At 41.3% G+C, this 16,885-nt stretch overlaps 1 protein-coding gene across 1 annotated transcript in view; it reads left to right on the top strand.

The window, feature by feature from the left end:
- Positions 1-16,885, top strand: part of Pard3b (par-3 family cell polarity regulator beta) — a 992,131-nt gene that overhangs the window by 866,843 nt on the left and 108,403 nt on the right. The window contains exon 21 of the mRNA XM_050154204.1: positions 13,066-13,201. Within this exon, the coding sequence (XP_050010161.1) occupies positions 13,066-13,201 (136 nt within the window). The remainder of the gene's footprint in view (positions 1-13,065; positions 13,202-16,885) is intronic.

Here is a 16,885-nt window from a genome sequence, read left to right as displayed (position 1 = left end):
AGAGCTTTAGAAATGCAGCTGACAGTTAAAAAGATAAATTGCATTCATATTTTTCCAGTGAAAGTCCTGATACTGAATTAATGTTATTCCTGTAGCGAGCATCCATTAGGAAGCTCATTTTATTATAAGGATGCGTTTTGACCATTAGCTCTCTTTCTTTAGCCCCGCTCCTACCCCTCCCTCTTCTCCCCCCAATTCCCCAGATATTTTGGATGTGGTACTAAAAAAGCTTCTTTGAAGAAGAGAGGAAATGATTCTTTGAGGGGGGGGGCAGGTTTTAAATTTAGGAACTCTCTTAGATACACAGTAAGTATTCAACTTTTAAAGTCAGTCAAGTACTATATGAAGAAATAACACAGCGATTCAATTTAAGCCTGGTGTCTCGGATTTTTATGCAGAATTCAAAGAAAATTCAAGCTAGGAGGCAGTGGGCTTATTTATACTTGGATAAGCGATGATTTCACTGTAGACGAGGAAGTCTCTAATAAAGTGTGCTACTTCCTTCTTTCATGCCAATAGTTGGTATGCCAAATACTGCAGAGCCGTATAGCACTGCCTTCCTGTCTGCATCCTCGTCAGGAGTGTTTCCCAGCAAATAAAGAATTAACGGCATTTGAGTGACGGTGTGTGCGAGCACACAGAGAAAAGGTGTTGTTGCAGATTAGTTAACAATAAGGTTCGCGTCAAAATGTAGAAGACGTGGTCTCCTCAAAGTTCCTCTCTGATATGTGTACACTGATATGGTACATTAGTCTGTACCATGTACCCACTCGGAAGATTACTGCCTGGCTCTCTCACCTGGAAAACTTCCTTTCCTTTCTCTGGTGGCACAGCGGATCCTTGGGGGGGGGGGGGCGGCTGCTCCGTCATTACCTCCCAACTGTCCACACTCTCCTTTCACTGTTTGCATCTTTGTGTTCCTTCTGCCTCCTCTGGCCTGCCTTTTGACCTTTACCCCCACCTCATTAGTAACTTTACCAAAGAAGGGTCTGATCCAGGGAAAGAATGTGAACTTTAAGTCAATTAATTGGGATATTATTTATAGCTCCGGAAAAAAAATTTGTTGGCAAAGAAAATAATGTTGTTGGTTAAATGAGATTTTTTTTTTAAAATCTTCTTTTGTGTTTATTTTTTTATACTCTTCCTAACCTCCTTTTTCCACAGATAATTGGGAGCTGATAAGAAGGAGGTGGTTAATAAAAATGGTGGGAACATGGCAGGGTAGAAATACTGTGATGATATAACATATAGATGAGAATTTGAAGAGCTGTTTTCCTCAACACTATAAATAGAGTATACAAGCATTACTAATATATATATGAATGAATATATATATATTCATTCCATGCCCCCCCATAACTTCACCAAAATAGCAGACATCGGTGTTTATGGACAAACTGCCTGCTGTCATGGGACGGACAGGCAACTAAAAGCCGAGGAAGCCATGGCTTTTCTTCATTTCGCTGTGAGTTATTTGTTGAGTCCCGTTGTTGGCAGCATGGTCCCTAATTTTTCTTCTTCTCTGATATTTGCTGACTCATTCACTTTCCATATCTAAATGACAAGCTGACTCCCCTCTCTGGCATATCCTCGGCACTGCCATCCCCTCTCCTGAATGGGGCCGCGGTTATTTGTTAATTAAAATCCTGTGACTGTTTTCCCCTAAAATGCCACGGAAAAGAAAAGTCTAGGCCAATCCCTAAAGGACTGGTTTCATTTGTTTTGTTTTGTGTTACTTTAACCTTCTGACCTGTAATTTGGCAGCCAGTACCTTTCCCCTAATGGGAAATGTGTCGCTGTATTAATCATGTATCATACATCATCATCAGCTCATGTCAGATAAACAAGAGCTCTGGTTATAGCAAGTCTGGAAAGTTCCGTGCCTGCCCCCTTGCTTCAATCATCATTGGTCCTTAGGTGCGGCATCCAATCTTCAGTGGTTAGGTATGGCGTCCAATCTTCAGTTGTTAGGTATGGTGTCCAGTCTTCAGTGGTCCTTAGGTGTGGTGTCCAATCATTTGGGAGATGAGACTAGACTGTGGGTTTTGCCTATGATGTGGCTAACTGTTGAGTCTGAATTGTATGCACACACACACACACACACACACACACACACACACACATGCAGAAAAATCACAAAATGCAAAACCCCATAGAGGTCAAGTGTTCATCACACAGATTAGTTCTTCCAGGCTGACCTTGGTGAAAGTCTGTTATGATGCTGCTGTTGTCCTGACTGAAAGTCCCTTTGTTTCATTCAGAAGGATGGGTATGAGCAAGCTCTTTAAATCCTCTGTTCCCCACATGTTCCTGCTTTTCCCTGGAGCTCCCCCTTTGCATGTTCCATTCCCTCCTCTTCCATGTGTAGCCTCCTGGTCACATCTATGTCTCCTCCCCAAATGGAGCTAATCACCTCCTCCGCGGAGCATCCGCAGGACTTCACGACACACCATGACACTTCCTCATGATAACTGCCACACTGCACTATTTATTGTGTCCCCCACTGCACTGTGAACATTTCTGACGGTTGGATCTGGCTCTGCTGGAGGAAAGTAGAGTTCCAATGAATGTACAGGTCAGAAAACAGTGAGTTAGTGGAGAGATCCCGTAAAGGTGGCCAATGGCCTAAGTTTGATGTCTGGTTACTGTTTTCCATTCCAAGATGAAAAGGGGGTTGGCATTGCTCTAGCAAGGACTTGTAAGAACTTGAACATCTTTTAGCAAAGGAAACAATCTATAGGCTGTTATAGTGCTGACTTTGCACCGTCCCATGATCCCTGAGGCCAGGATGTCAACAGAGAGCACCAGTGTACCCAAGTGGACCTTCTATCATGCAAAATGAGAACTAGGGGATATTCTTGGACCCAGTGTCCTTTGAAAGTCAAGAATCTATTTTGGTTGGGTGGTTGTTCTAAGCATATTTAAAGCTGCAGAAGATCTCAGCATTTGTGCATTATGTGAAAAAGAAATTAAATGTAGAGCTCTTCAGAGTAAGTCATTAGCAAGTTCTTAGTCTGGGGGACCTAGTTATTTTAACAATAATCATATCATTATACTGCAAATGGAATGACCTGTTTATCAAATTGTGAGATTCAACATATGTCTCATCGTTAACATCTTCCCCATGGTCACAAAGCTGTGATCCAAGCATCACTTCTGTGTGGCTAGTTTGTTATACACATTCCTAACAGACATGAAGGTAAGGACTAAGTTGCATATGTATATTTATATATTATTTATATATATATATATATATATATATATATTACTTCGGTTCCTCACATCTAGGGTAGGTCTAAACCACAACTTTTAGGTTCTTTCAACTGAAAGAATTTTTTAGTATATATTTCTCTGTCACTTTAATTATTTTCCTAAACTCTTCTACTGAAAGAGAAGATGGGAGACAGGGGTTGATTTGTAAGAAACTGCTGTCTTAAATGCCTACTGTGCATGCATTCTCCAGACGGTTCTCTGAATGACAGTGCTACCATCGATGCACTGGATCATTAAGAAATCCTTCCTTCCCCTTAAAACCACGTCACCTGTTAGGGCTGACTTCCTTGTTAGTCAGAAGGGACGACCCGGATATTCAGCTGCTGAGAAGCTAGGTTGATGGCACTCCATGGTCCCCCGGGAGGTGAGACCTTCTCTGTCGTTTCTTCTGAGGAACAGGGAATCTCACGGAGGCCTAGAATTTCCCAAGGTTTCATGGCCTGCAGCCCACAAAGGCTTGCTTTCCCAGAATGACCCTGGAAGCTTAATCCACATCTAAATGTCAGACTTGTATTCTTAAAACTCAAGCTGTGTTTGATTGAAGCCTAGAAGGTAATAATTTTATCTTTCAGATCCTGTAGCTATTGGTGTGAATCTCTTTGGGAGGGGTGTGTGTGCACATATTGTTATTAATTTGCTCAATAAAACTTCCTTCCTCCTTGTCTTGTCCCCTGTTCGCATCAAGAAGATGGATGCAAGCTAAAATAGCACAAACTTGGTTGGTTTCTTCCATTTACTTTTATCTAGATTTTGATCATTTTATCCTGGACCATAAAATCCTCTGATAAAACTTTTAAGGTTTCAGGTGGACTTGCATCTTAAAGTTACTTTTCATTCATTATGTGGACTAAAGATCTGTGTGTATTCGAAACTAGCCTGGAAGACCCTGCAGGAGGATGCTCTGTTGATTCCCGCTTCTGACCCCTCAGCCCACCCAGTGTTCTTTCCTGTAGCTCTGCATTAGACTATTTCTCCCCATTGTGTGCACAGGGCCATGTTGGACCCATAATGCCAGTCTGAACACTGTGATCCCACTCACAAAAGCATAAAACTCAAGAAATAAATGGCTGTTAGAAACTATCACAAACAGGAGGAAACTAAGTTAGCTCATATCCAGGGACCTTCAGTGGACGGAAGCTCTAATGGGAACGTCTAACTGTTAAAATCGCCCAAGCCTCTGTTTACATCTAAGCACTGATAAATTAAATCTATCAATTAGATGCAGTTCTGATGCAAGGCCATGTAAGAGTAGCAGTGTCTACAGGACGGCAACACAGGGCACGGTTCATTTATCATCTCAAATAGAAGACGCAGCTCCACATTGATCCACATCTATTTTTTTTGCATTGCTGTATACTTGTTTGGCAAACACATTGAGAAGAGATCAAAGGATAATTTTGCCCACCATTCTATGTGAATTTTTTAGCTATATTTTAAAGCAGTTCTTTTTTAAGAAGTAATCATTACCATATAAATAACTTATGAACATTTTCTATGATTCCTGTGTACTTCATTTTGTTTATAAAATTGGCAAAATGCCTTGAAACAATATAGATTAGATATATACTTATGTGATTATACATATATATACATGTTTGAAAGGTCTAGTATATATGCAAATTATTTAAGTTTACAAATACTCTACTATGTATGTTAGCGGAAATGTGCCTTAATAGTATTCAACTCTGAGTAATTCATGGCCATTTTATGATTAAGACAAAATGGCCTTGGTAAGTTGAATTCAGCCGGCAGGTCCTTGTATATAAGAGAATAAATGTGATTACCTGTGGCTGGCTTGCAAAGGTGAGTGGAAACAACCCGAGTTTTATTGTTGAATTGTGAACCACACTGGCAGTGCCACTCTGGGGAGTTTTGGTTTCTTCTGGAAGAAGAGGCAGAGAAGCAGGGTGTCTGACCTCAGAGAGCCCTGCCTTTGTCTCAGCTGATAAAGAGCTAGGTAAAGTCTGTGCCTTTTCTCTGAAGACATGACATCAATCTGTTGGCAAATCTCACAACACTCCAATGCAGGAGAACGGTGCCTTTCATGAACCAGTACGATTACATCCCAGGTAAATAGTAGCTGTGTTCGTGGTGGGCACCATTATGCAATCAAAAGTATCATTTCTTTACGCTCGCTCCACCGTTACTGCTTGATTCACTGTGGTCAGCCCAGCCAGGGTTACAATTTCCAAGATAAATTTTCAATCTGTAGAAGTCAGAGGGTCAGTTCATCCAGGCAGGAGGGAAGTACCAAGACGTGAATCTTCAGGGAAGCGGATGTGAAGAGCAGGAAGCCTGTGGAGAAAGTTGAAAGGACAGGCTCTCACTGCCATGGCAAAGTCAGGAGCGCATTAGCCAAGGCACATTGTCACATTCTTGCATCTGGGTCAAATGCCACCAGCGCAGCCCGGGGAAGGACCAGGATCTGGCCTGAGCTAATATAGGATCATGTTTTGGGGACTTTTCATTACCTATGACCCCCACTTGAATAGCACTTCCTCTGAAGCAGGTTTTGAAGGCCCCACCACATCTTGGCATAAGCGGTAGGCTAGAGCAGCCTTAGACATGTGCACTTTCCAAAGCTGTATATTAATATAGAACCTAGGTTACTTTCCCACAGCTCAACCACCTCATCGTTATGCGCTATTTCTATCTTTAGGGGCCTAACCTCTGCCTCCTGATGTCCTCTGAGTACATTCCTTGAAGAAACAGGGAATTCCACACGTAAAACGTTGTCAGTTACTAACATCGTTTGCCTGTTCTCTAAACCAGTCAGTCTTAATCAAGGAACTTAAGTGCAGCCATCCTAAACAAGAGGTTCTTAATTGCAGCAATTGTTTTAATCACAAAGTTAACTTAATTCTGGGAGAAATAATATGATCGAGGTAAATCCTTATTATTTTAGGGTGAACTGTTGGCAAAACTCGGTGAAAATGGAGAGTATCATTTTCACCAAAGCTATTAGGATCAGAGCCTGGGCCCTGGCAGCTTTAACAAGCGAGGCTCAGCCAACTATCCTCAATAGGCCAATTAATGAGACAAATACTAAAAAGCCAGGGAAAAAAAAGATTTATTAAGTATAGCCGGGTGGGAAAAGGAACAAAGAGGTCCAGTCCTCCTCAAGTCTATCTTCTAAGCTAAGATCTGGGTTTAAACAGAAGGCAAGAAGTAGCCATAACTAAAAAGACTTGGCCAAAGTGTGGTCCCACCCATCGGTACACTCTTGGATCCAGTCTCTCCTGCAAGGCGGTCTGAGAAGTTGTTAGATAAATGTGGAATCTCTTTCCAGGACAAGCCCCCATCCTGGCTATGCCCCCCCCCCGCTGGATGTGTCCCCCTTCAGCTGTGTCTCCACCCACACCCACCCCCCTGCTACTGTGCCCCCACCCTGGGTGTGCCCCACCCCACCCCCATCCCTCCACCCCCCCACCCCCGCTAGATGTGTCCCTTGCAGCTGTCCTCCCCCCCCCATCCTCCCCCCCTCCCGTGTGTCTCCCCCCCTGCCACTGTGTCCCCCTTCTCCCCTGGCTGTGCCCACCCCCACCCCCGCTGTCCCCCCTCTCCACACTAGGACTCTTGCTTTTATCATTCTATCAGCATTACACTCCTGCGGGAAAATTCCAGTTTCTTGGGGCCCATTGTTTCAATTGGAAGGGCCCATGCATTTCTTTAGAATATCTTTGCTCCTGTGAAATAGTTAAGTCATCATAGATAATGAGGGAGAATTTGAGAAGAAATTAGAAACAAGAATCCCAAAATGCTACCCATGGTTAGGGTTCCACAATGTCACTGGATGCAAAACCAAGATATCTGAAGCCAATGAAGACAAGGTTACTCCTTGGGGGTGTGTGGTTTGAAATGCATAATGGCAGTTTTCAGTAAAAATCACATAATTTCCAGAACTTTTTGGGACAAAAAAAAATGTAATTGGGAGAATTCAATAGAATTGAACGCTCTTAAAACCAAGTATTTATTATTAAGTATCTTTAATATTATTGGCACACTATTTAAATGTATTTCCATCATGGAATGTTAATTCTGTAGTGTTTGTGTAAATGCTGTCAGGTCTACAGAGTGTAGAAATCTAAATGTTTTTCAATTACTCATTATCTTCAATACATACATAAGAATAAGATCCTCCCTTTATGGCCCACAGAATCAACTGAGCAGGACTCCTGGAACTTGCAGAGATCCGGGGCCCTGCAGGGGTCTGATATGGGTCCTCTGCAGATATGTTAAGACTGGGTACCTTGGTGTTTCTGTGGGACGCCTAACAGTGAGAGAGACAGGGACTGTCTCTGACTCTTGCCTGCTTGTGAAACCCTAATCCCCCTACTGGGTTGCTTCATCCGCCCTTGATGCTATGCTATGTGCCTGGGCTTATTGTTGGCTCTTATGTCATGTTTCACTGAGGTAGCTGGGAGGCCTGCTCTTGGCTGAGGGGAGGCAGAAGAAGGGATAGATCTGAGGGGAGGGTAAAGGGAGGGGGAGATTCTGGAGAAGTGGAAGGAGGGGAAAGAGTGCCATAGGGATGAAATATATGAGCGAAAGAGAAAAAGAATAAGATCCTCCATACATAGATAAGAATCTCTCACATTTTTATTGGGCAGGATTTTTTTTTTTTTTTTACCAGTGAAACCTCGTAATCATTCCCATGATAACCTGCCTTCAGCTGGATGGTTTTCTTAGAATATTTTGCGGAATTTCTAGTATGGTTAGCAAAATAAAGCTCCACACAGCCAGAACTTTCCCTGCAGCATTTGGCTGCCTCTCCATCCTAGACTTCATCCATGGTCTTGGTCTTTCATGTGGGATCTTAGTCAGTTGTTGATTTTCTTCTGCACTCCGTTCAGTTTCATGTCAGTTTCCCACATGAGCCTGTTAGTGATATAATATTAATTGCCCAGAAATGTCAGTCTGCAGTCGCTCCAACATCATTCCTTTAATGAAAACAGACTTCATTGCTTGTATTCCTATTACTTTAGCTACTTCGATTTCTATTTTTATAGCAAAGATCTGTGCAAATAAAAGAATATCAAAAGGTATGCCTATAAATGCACCGCACTAAATCCCCTCTGTGTTGAAATGCCTGTGAACTGTTGCTCCACAATGCCTGCTGCGTTTTAATGCCTTTCTCCCAAGGCAACATGACAGAGAAGAAACAGCTAGGGTTTTACAGGCACACAAATCCTGGCCCGCCGCGCAATGCTCATATTTCCTTCTTCTCTGAGCCTTGGTGTGCGAGTCTGGGAAACGCCAACAACAACACTGTCCTCACAGATTTGACTGAGGAGGACAGGAGCACAGATCCCGTGTCCGGGATATCCCAGCTGCTCCATAAAGCTAGATTACATGCTGCAGACCACAGCAGCAAGGAGAGAAGACTGCGCCGTGCTCAGACTGATACCCATTTCTAAGAAGTATTCCTGGGGAAGGAATTATGAGCAAGGAAGAGTAAGTTTAGAATCCAGGAAAGTATGTAGTGCTCTGGTGTGAAGGGCTTCACATATGGTCTTTATTTATGACTATCGAGAGCTGCAAAGAAAATGAAACCCATTACAAAATTAAGCTCTGTCCAGCTCAGCGGTGTTCTAAGAAGGGCCTGTTTAGAGATACTGCCTTTAAAGACACAGGCTATGTAATTGGCAAAAAAAAATCCTAAATAGCATAAATATCTTGCTATATAGCTTGAGTTAATTCAATATTCTAAGACCATTACTAGTCACCTACATATAGACACAGCTATTTTTGTAAGAATGGCCAGGTTCAACTGGGTGTGGTCATGCACAATTATAATCCTTGCCTTGGTGGAGAAACAAACACAGAGGATCCAAACTCTAATTTGCCCAATAAACAACAAATACAGAGAGCCTAATCTTCCATGTAGTGGTGTAGATGTTTAATCCTTTAAGAGCTTCGAGCTTCATCAGAACTTGATGTCACTTCTGAATATGTCAGGTAGAAGGTTTCCCTGAATTCCTGCTACTACGTTCCATAAAAACAAGATGATAGACCTGGTGGCACCTAGGGACCTTCGGGAGTCAAATCCTGTGTGCTACCCTTAAGTCCCTCATCGTTTTGTGTCTGCTAGAGGCCCAAGTCTCTACGATATAGAGAAGATAGATGATTTCAATCACAAGTCGCTCCAGTCAACAGGAATGTTTGGAGTCATACCAACTTTCTTAGTCATCTATACCTGATTGCCTTCTCTTCTTCATGAGCAGAACATTAAACATTATCTTTTAATATTATTTTCAGACTTTGAAGTATTTTCCAAAGCTATTACACTAGAATTATAAATAAAGTCCATTCAAGTGTTTACCCTATGGCTTGGTAGTTTTCTGAAGTCCTAGCTTCAGAAGGATTCTAAAGTTCTCTAGGGTCCTTCAGAAAGAAGAGCGTAATTTATTTGTGGTGCGCACTCTGACCAGACAGCAGAAATAAAGGTTTACATTAATATATGTATGGTATAAGTTATTATTATATTGGTTGATAACATTGCTACAAAGTATCTATAATTCTAGCATCAAATTGCTGAATTTGCATAACTTTAACACAAAATAGAATCAATTGATTACTATGCTTATGACACTATAATATATAACATTTTATTAGTTTAGTGATAAGCATGTATTATCTACTGAGAGGCACTTAAAAATGAATTAGAATGTGTGATTCCTAACGTTAACATATAAAACACTTGGAAAACTATACTGTTGTTACTAAAGGGCAGAAAGAGGTTTTTTAGAAACGGGGAAATAAGACTATTCACACTTGGGAGAAGACACAGCACATTTTGCATGGAGATACTCCATGACTTTCCTCTTGTTTTTCACTGGGGCCAGATTTCTCTTCCAGGTCCATAGTCATGCTCCTGTCGGCCATGAGGGACTTTTGTTTTTTTTTTTTTTTTGAATGCTGAACAACTGCTTTTATATTCTTGCCTTACTGTCTTATTTGAGAATGGCAAGCTGATCAAACCCATATTTTTAAATTTACGTATTTATAGGCATATGGAAGAACAGTTTATAGTCTGAATTCGATTTTTTCCCACCACAAATGGAAGAATATTGTGATGTTTGGTCCTTTTATAAAAACAGTACCTTGCCAGTCGCTTTCTTCCCTTTTTCTGTTTTCCTTTATTACTGATGACTTCATTCTACTTGAATTCAATGCTTCAGTTTCTTTGGGGTAAGCTAATAGATTATGTATGCAATGTTTGCACCACGTTGATTGAACTCATCTGGTGAGTTTGAATGCTGCTCTTGCATCTCTGTAACCAGCAGAAGCCTGTGCATTGGATCCAGCCCCTGCAGTCCTCTTGTATTACTAAGGAGCCAGGCACCTCTCGGCATAGAGCATGCTGCTCTCACTGCATGCGCTTCAGGAAAGCCTAGCAGTCCCTTATTGTATTGAGGGTTATCTTTTTAAATTAAAAACAAAAAGGAAGGAGAAATAGAACTATTTTAAGAATTTTTCAATACATAGGAAAAAGGAAGGTCTGTGTCATCCCCTCTGCCCCCCCCCCTTGTAGGCACTTAACTTACTCTTTTTTAAGTTTTATTCTCATTATTTTCAATTATGTGTGTGCATGTGTGTCTGCATGGGTGTGTGCATGTAAGTAGAGGTGCACACATAGACCCAAGGTGGCAGATTCCATGGAGTTTGAATTATAGGTGGCTGTAAACATGTGAACATATGTGCTGAGAATCAAATTCCTCCTAAGTACGGAGCCTTCACTCCAACCTCAGGGTTTGCCCTTTCTTAGTCAAAAGCATTGATTGTTGATCAATTGACATCTCTAGTGGACCTGTGAAGCCCAGTGGCCAGTGCATACTTACTGGTGAGAAGCCACACAGCTAACATGTGGGCATGCTATCCACTACTTTCCCATCCAGTAGAAGACCTTGTCCTGAAAACATGTTTACTTACAACTTTATTTCTTATAACTTCCTAGCTTAATTTTCAAATACTTTGTTTTGAGTTAGCTTTTTTTTTTATAAGGTGTCTCGTTTAAGTGTAAAACTAAACAGTAATGCCTAAAGTCCTTTATGACATGCAAGGTTCTTCACATCGGGGTCTCTACATATTTATCCAATAGTCCCTTGTTCCTCTTCCCACATCCCTCCCATATAGCCATAAACTACAAATTGATTCTTATCCAAGACTCAGGTCATCAATACTTACTAATAACATGAGGAAGGGATCACATATCTTCTGATGTGAAGGGGGTAGAACAAAGGTAACTGGGACCTCTACTTGCCCAAATGTGCTGACTGGTGAATGAATCCCCAAAGCAAAATGTTTTTGTTCCTATAAGTTTCAACTAGAGTATCACCTCCTCTATGGAGCCTTCCACTATCACCTCCCATGGCCTGCTCTCACCCTGTCAAAATTTAAGCATTCATGTTCCCACAAGCCCTGTGCAGATTCTTCCAGCGGTGTCATACTCATTCCTCCAAGACTGTGGTTCGTGTAGTCAGACATTTCTCTCCCGCCCATTTGTTTCTGGCATCTGCTTCCCAAATAATTGACTCGAGAGCTTAACACAAACTGTAAATGCTCAGCCAATAGCTCAGGCTTTTTACTAGGTAACTCTTACACTCAAATTGACCCATATTTCTATTTATGCTTTGCCATGTGCTGGTTCATTTATTAGCATGGCACAGTCATCCCCTGGGCCCACTGCGTCCGGCTGGTGATTTTCCACTTCGCCCTTCTCCTTCCCATCATGGTTAGTTTGATTGCCCTGCCCACACTTCCTGCCTGGCTACTGGCCAATCAGCGTTTTATTATACTAATTCGAGTGTACAAATCTTTACAGTGTACATGAGGATTATTACACAGCAGATTCATCCAGGAAAGGATATGAAACGCTCATCTTTACATCTCCAGATCTTAATGTGAGGTCTGGCACAGTGGGACACTCAATCGTTAAATGAACCTGTGAGGTTCAATGGCAGGTCAAGACCTGTATATCTGTTTTGTCTTGACTCCCTGGGCCGATTATAAAGCATAAGCATAAGCATAATCCTGGTTATGTTAAAATAATCATAACAAATTAACCCAACCTATAAAGGTGCCACTGGTTGCCCAAGGTGGCACTGGGCAAGCTGTAATCTTAAGCAGAATCAGTGGGTAACACAGAGAGACATGACCCTTAGACAAGGAGCACACTGAAACACTGGGCAGCTGTCTACTTCCCCTACCCAAATCTTTCCCTTATTGCCATATCTTTCACTTTCTTTCTTTCCTGTGGTCTATCTTACTCATACAGTGGCCTATATCCTGGCACCCATCCCCTAACACACACACGTTCTTGAGTTTCACTGAAAGGAATGCTGGTGCATGCCAGCCAATCATTTGTCACATCCAACCTTCAGGTCAAACACTGGGATTTGATCTCAAATAAGCAATGACATTTGAAAGAATGAGATACCCATATTGAAATTTAACCAAACACTGCATATGTGATTGTAAGAAGAACACAGTGAGTTTTTTAATTGCTCTAGAAGCTCAGGACATGATCTTACCTTCTCATTCCCAAAAAGCACTTATTAATCCCAAATCAGATGCCTTGGTACTTGGAGCTAAATGTGTGTGTGTGTGTGTGTGTGTGTGTGTGTGTGTGTGATATGTCCTTTCTTTGCTATTATTGATTTTACCATTTTCCTAGTTTAAATTGCATTGTCACATTTCAAATTTGGACATCAGACCCTTTAACAGGGAAAGGAAAAGGGGATCTCCGAGGCTGATACCCACCGTGTGACTGTATCTATTCATGTGCTACAGTGGCCGTCCCATGACTGGTAACAGTGACCGCATCCAGAAACTTCGGAAGGAGTACTATCAGGCTCGAAGAGAAGGGTTTCCTTTATATGAAGATGAAGAGGGACGAGCAGGGCCATGTGACCATGACCTCCGCTGGGTAAGCCCATGTCTGATTCCAATCAGAAGTTTCTCTCGACCAAAATAATTCAGAGCAGAATTCCAAAGTCAGGTCAAGAAATTTCTGTGCATATCAGGTTGCATTCATGCTTCTTGAGTTTTATAGATATGAACTTTACCCAGACCACAGTCATCTTCTCCCACAGAAGTTGTTTATTTAAGTCAAACCACAGAACTGTACTTGTATATTTTGTCTGCTCTCTTGCTTACTTTCTGTTGGGTACCTCACCCTTCTGGGGCAAGTAGGTCAGCCACTTTAAAGAAGACAAGGAACATTTGTGTGCTTTAATCCTCCCACTCCTCCTCTTAGACCTAGAAGTAAATTTCAGAATGTTGTTGTCAAAGATATCTACTGTTTGTATATGAGATCTGAGCAATTCATGTTCCCCAGATCTTACCAGTATAATAGCATGGTGTAAGGGCCGTGCAGAGGTGTCGTGTACCTTTAATTCCAGCACTTGGGAGGCAGAGGCAGGCTGATGTCAGTGAGTTGGAGTCCAACCTGGTCTACAAAACAAGTTCCAGGACAGCCAGAGATACACAAAGAAACCCCGTCTCAAAAAAAAAAAAAAAAAAAAAAAAAAAAAAAAACAAATAAACACAACAAACAGAATGGCATGTCCTGAGATACAGGGAGTTTTTGTAGGGTTCACGGTGCTAATTCATTCAACATCCAAGGAACAGAAAAGAATCTTGTCAGCACTGAAGGCAGACTCTGATTTCTGGGTAGCACTTTCCCTGTCTTGGAGGTCTACCTATAAAATACACAGAACTCATGAGCACCCACAAAAAATGCCCAGGGGCAGAGCTTAGAGTAAGGTGATAAGAACTCTCCACCTACAGTGTGTAACTTGCGGCTGGCACTCAATACATGTCGCTATAAGTATTAGCTCTAGGTACTATTATTGGGAAAGAGCTAAGTGTGACCATTGTAATGTCCTGGCTGGAACCCATCCTTTGATTCCTCTTGGATGATTGGAACCTTCTAGTCTATCATCTCGGACAACAAGCATATTAAGTGGGAGTTTCCTGCTCTGGGTTTCACACACATTCACAAGATCACGGGTTGGAGAATGTAGCGAATGCCCTTTAGTTTTCACATCTGCATCATATGAGCTCGTGAATAACATGTGGTCAAATTCCAGCACCTCCCACTGTTTTCCAGAACAATGGCCCCTCAGGCCAGGAGGTGCTGTTTCATACAATAGAGTTTAAAAACACTAATGGAGCCGGCAAGATGGCACACACCTGTCATCCTAGCACTGAGGAGTCTAAAGTAGGAGGATCAATAGTTCAAGCCTAACCTAATTTTTGTGGTAAGATTAAGATACGTGAGATTCAGTCTCAAAAAAAAATCCAAAGAAATGTATAAATTCATATTAACAAAACTATGTTGTGTATATTGGTGATCCAAACCCAGAGATGTCAGCCTCTTTAGGGAAAAGCATGTCAGACGATGTAGCGAAATCAGTACCTTTATGTTTTATACAGATGTTAGAATTAAATAGAATGACATTCACAGTGGGGCAATGTGTCTCTTAGATTCGCCATAGTAGAAAAGAAAGATTTCTATGAAATAACAGATGTAATAATAATTCACCCTGTCTCAAACTTGATCCTTATTGATTTACTACCTTAGACAGGAGATGAGGGGCACTTGTTAGACAAAGCTCAGACTCCCTTAACAAACAAAAGCCAGTGGTAAAGTGATTGCCACTATCCCAGGAACAGAACATCTTGTCTGACGAATTGAAAAGTGTTTATGAATTCCTATGAGCAGAATAAGAAAGTGGTTTCAGAATGGCTAGCCCTCGTTATCTTGGCTTTGTTTAAAGATTTCTTTACTTTGAGCTAGGAGGATGAGGATGCTAAGCCTCAAAGAGACTGAACAGGCCTGTGAAGCTCACCAAACCTGAACTGGAGGCTGATCCCTTGGGAGCTGCCTTTTCTAATGATTCTCTTTATACCAAGCAAACTTGTAACCAAACAGTTTAGTGACTGAAGAAGTATCTATTTTAATTTGTGTTTCCCATGCTCTGGTGCATTGAGCTTTGCCAAATGTGACTGATTTTGCTTTTCCCAGACAATTTGAGTCTAAGGCATCCCAGAGGGATGCTGGGAACTTCACTGTCATAAAAGACAAAGTATCTCTGTGATCGCCTGAGATACTCCAAACTTGGGATTAGCATCTCAGCATCCTTTCTACTCCTTCCCCTGTGCCAAAGGGAAACACTGGTACCTTTTGTCTAGGGGAGGCCTATGAGAGCAAGTTTAGAAAAATTAACATTTTATTTCTGCCTCTCATCCAGACCCAGCAAAACATCTTTCATGAGCCTGAAGTGTCTAGAGTAGGCTGGTTCTCAGACCACAGAAGTTCATGTTAAATTCAAATCAAAGGGCAAGGAAGGAGAGCTACCCCTAGCAATTTATAATTCCCCAGGTAGTCAACAAGGAATCTGAGATTCAGACTCAATAAGAGAAACTGAGCATTGGTTCCTTCCATTTCCATAAATCTCTAAGCAATCCCTGTTTGCTAATAAAATCATCATCATCATCATCAAAATATTTCACAGACTTTGAGATGTCCCAGTAAAATACCACATTTGGTTCAAGAGGCCTAAAGAAAGTTCCCCACAACCATCCTATTCCAGAAAATTCTGTGCTCCCAGGAAACTAGGAAGATAAATTATCCTATAACTAATCCTCCCTTGCTATCCTCAGGACCACTCTGCAGATAACAAACCTGCATATGTTCAAGACCCTTATTAAAATGCTAAGGATTTGTATAGAACCTTTAGACTTTCTCCTGTATACTTTGGAGCATTTATGGACTATTGATGATATCTAATGTAATGACAATGTTAGGTAGATAGTTTTAATCTCTGCAATTTAGAGAATAATGATAGGAAATTTCATATGTATTGAGTAATATGAATTGTGTCTGTGTGCTTGTGTTTGTACAAGTGTATATACACATGTGTGTAGTCAGACTTTCTTTGACCATTAGCTCCCAAATAATGACATGGAGACTTCTTACTAATTATGAAAGCTTGGCCTTAGCTTAGGCTTGTTCCCAACTGGCTCTTATAACTTAAATTAACCCATTATAGTATATTATTCTAAATTCTGCCGCGTGGCTTGTTACCTCTTCTCCATAGTGTATATTCGGCTTTCTCCATCTCACTGGCGAAATCTCCACCTCTCAGACTCTTCCCAGAGTTGCTCTCTCTGACCGGAAGTCCCCTCTATCCTCTCCTGCCTAGGTATTAGCCATTTAGCTCTTTATTAAATCAATCATAAGGTGCCTTTGACCCAGTGAAATGTCCTACAATATTTCCCCCTTTTGTCTAAACAAAAAGGAATGGGTTTAACTCCTAACACAATAAAACTGTATACAATAAGAACAATTATCAGGAAAGAATTACATTCACCATGTCTACTCCATCTTTATTTGACAGCTTTGGAGAAAGTGTTCTATTATCTGTTCTATCCTGGCGAGTCCAAAGTATTGTACCTAAATCACTTTGTATCATAACTTGTATCAACAACCTAAAAATATCTTTTTAGACCTAAAATAGTTTCTTAGATAAACAACTTAACTCTCAACCTTTATAAACTTTACATCCAGTTTGGACAGCATATTGTCAACAGTCAAGGCAAGAGC

The sequence above is a fragment of the Alexandromys fortis genome, unplaced genomic scaffold (assembly GCF_014885135.2).
Source record: "Alexandromys fortis isolate MF-2015 unplaced genomic scaffold, M_Fortis_MF-2015_v1.1 scaffold_40, whole genome shotgun sequence".
NCBI classification, from domain to species: Eukaryota; Metazoa; Chordata; class Mammalia; order Rodentia; family Cricetidae; genus Alexandromys; species Alexandromys fortis.
This window is presented reverse-complemented; position numbering and strand designations above follow the sequence as displayed.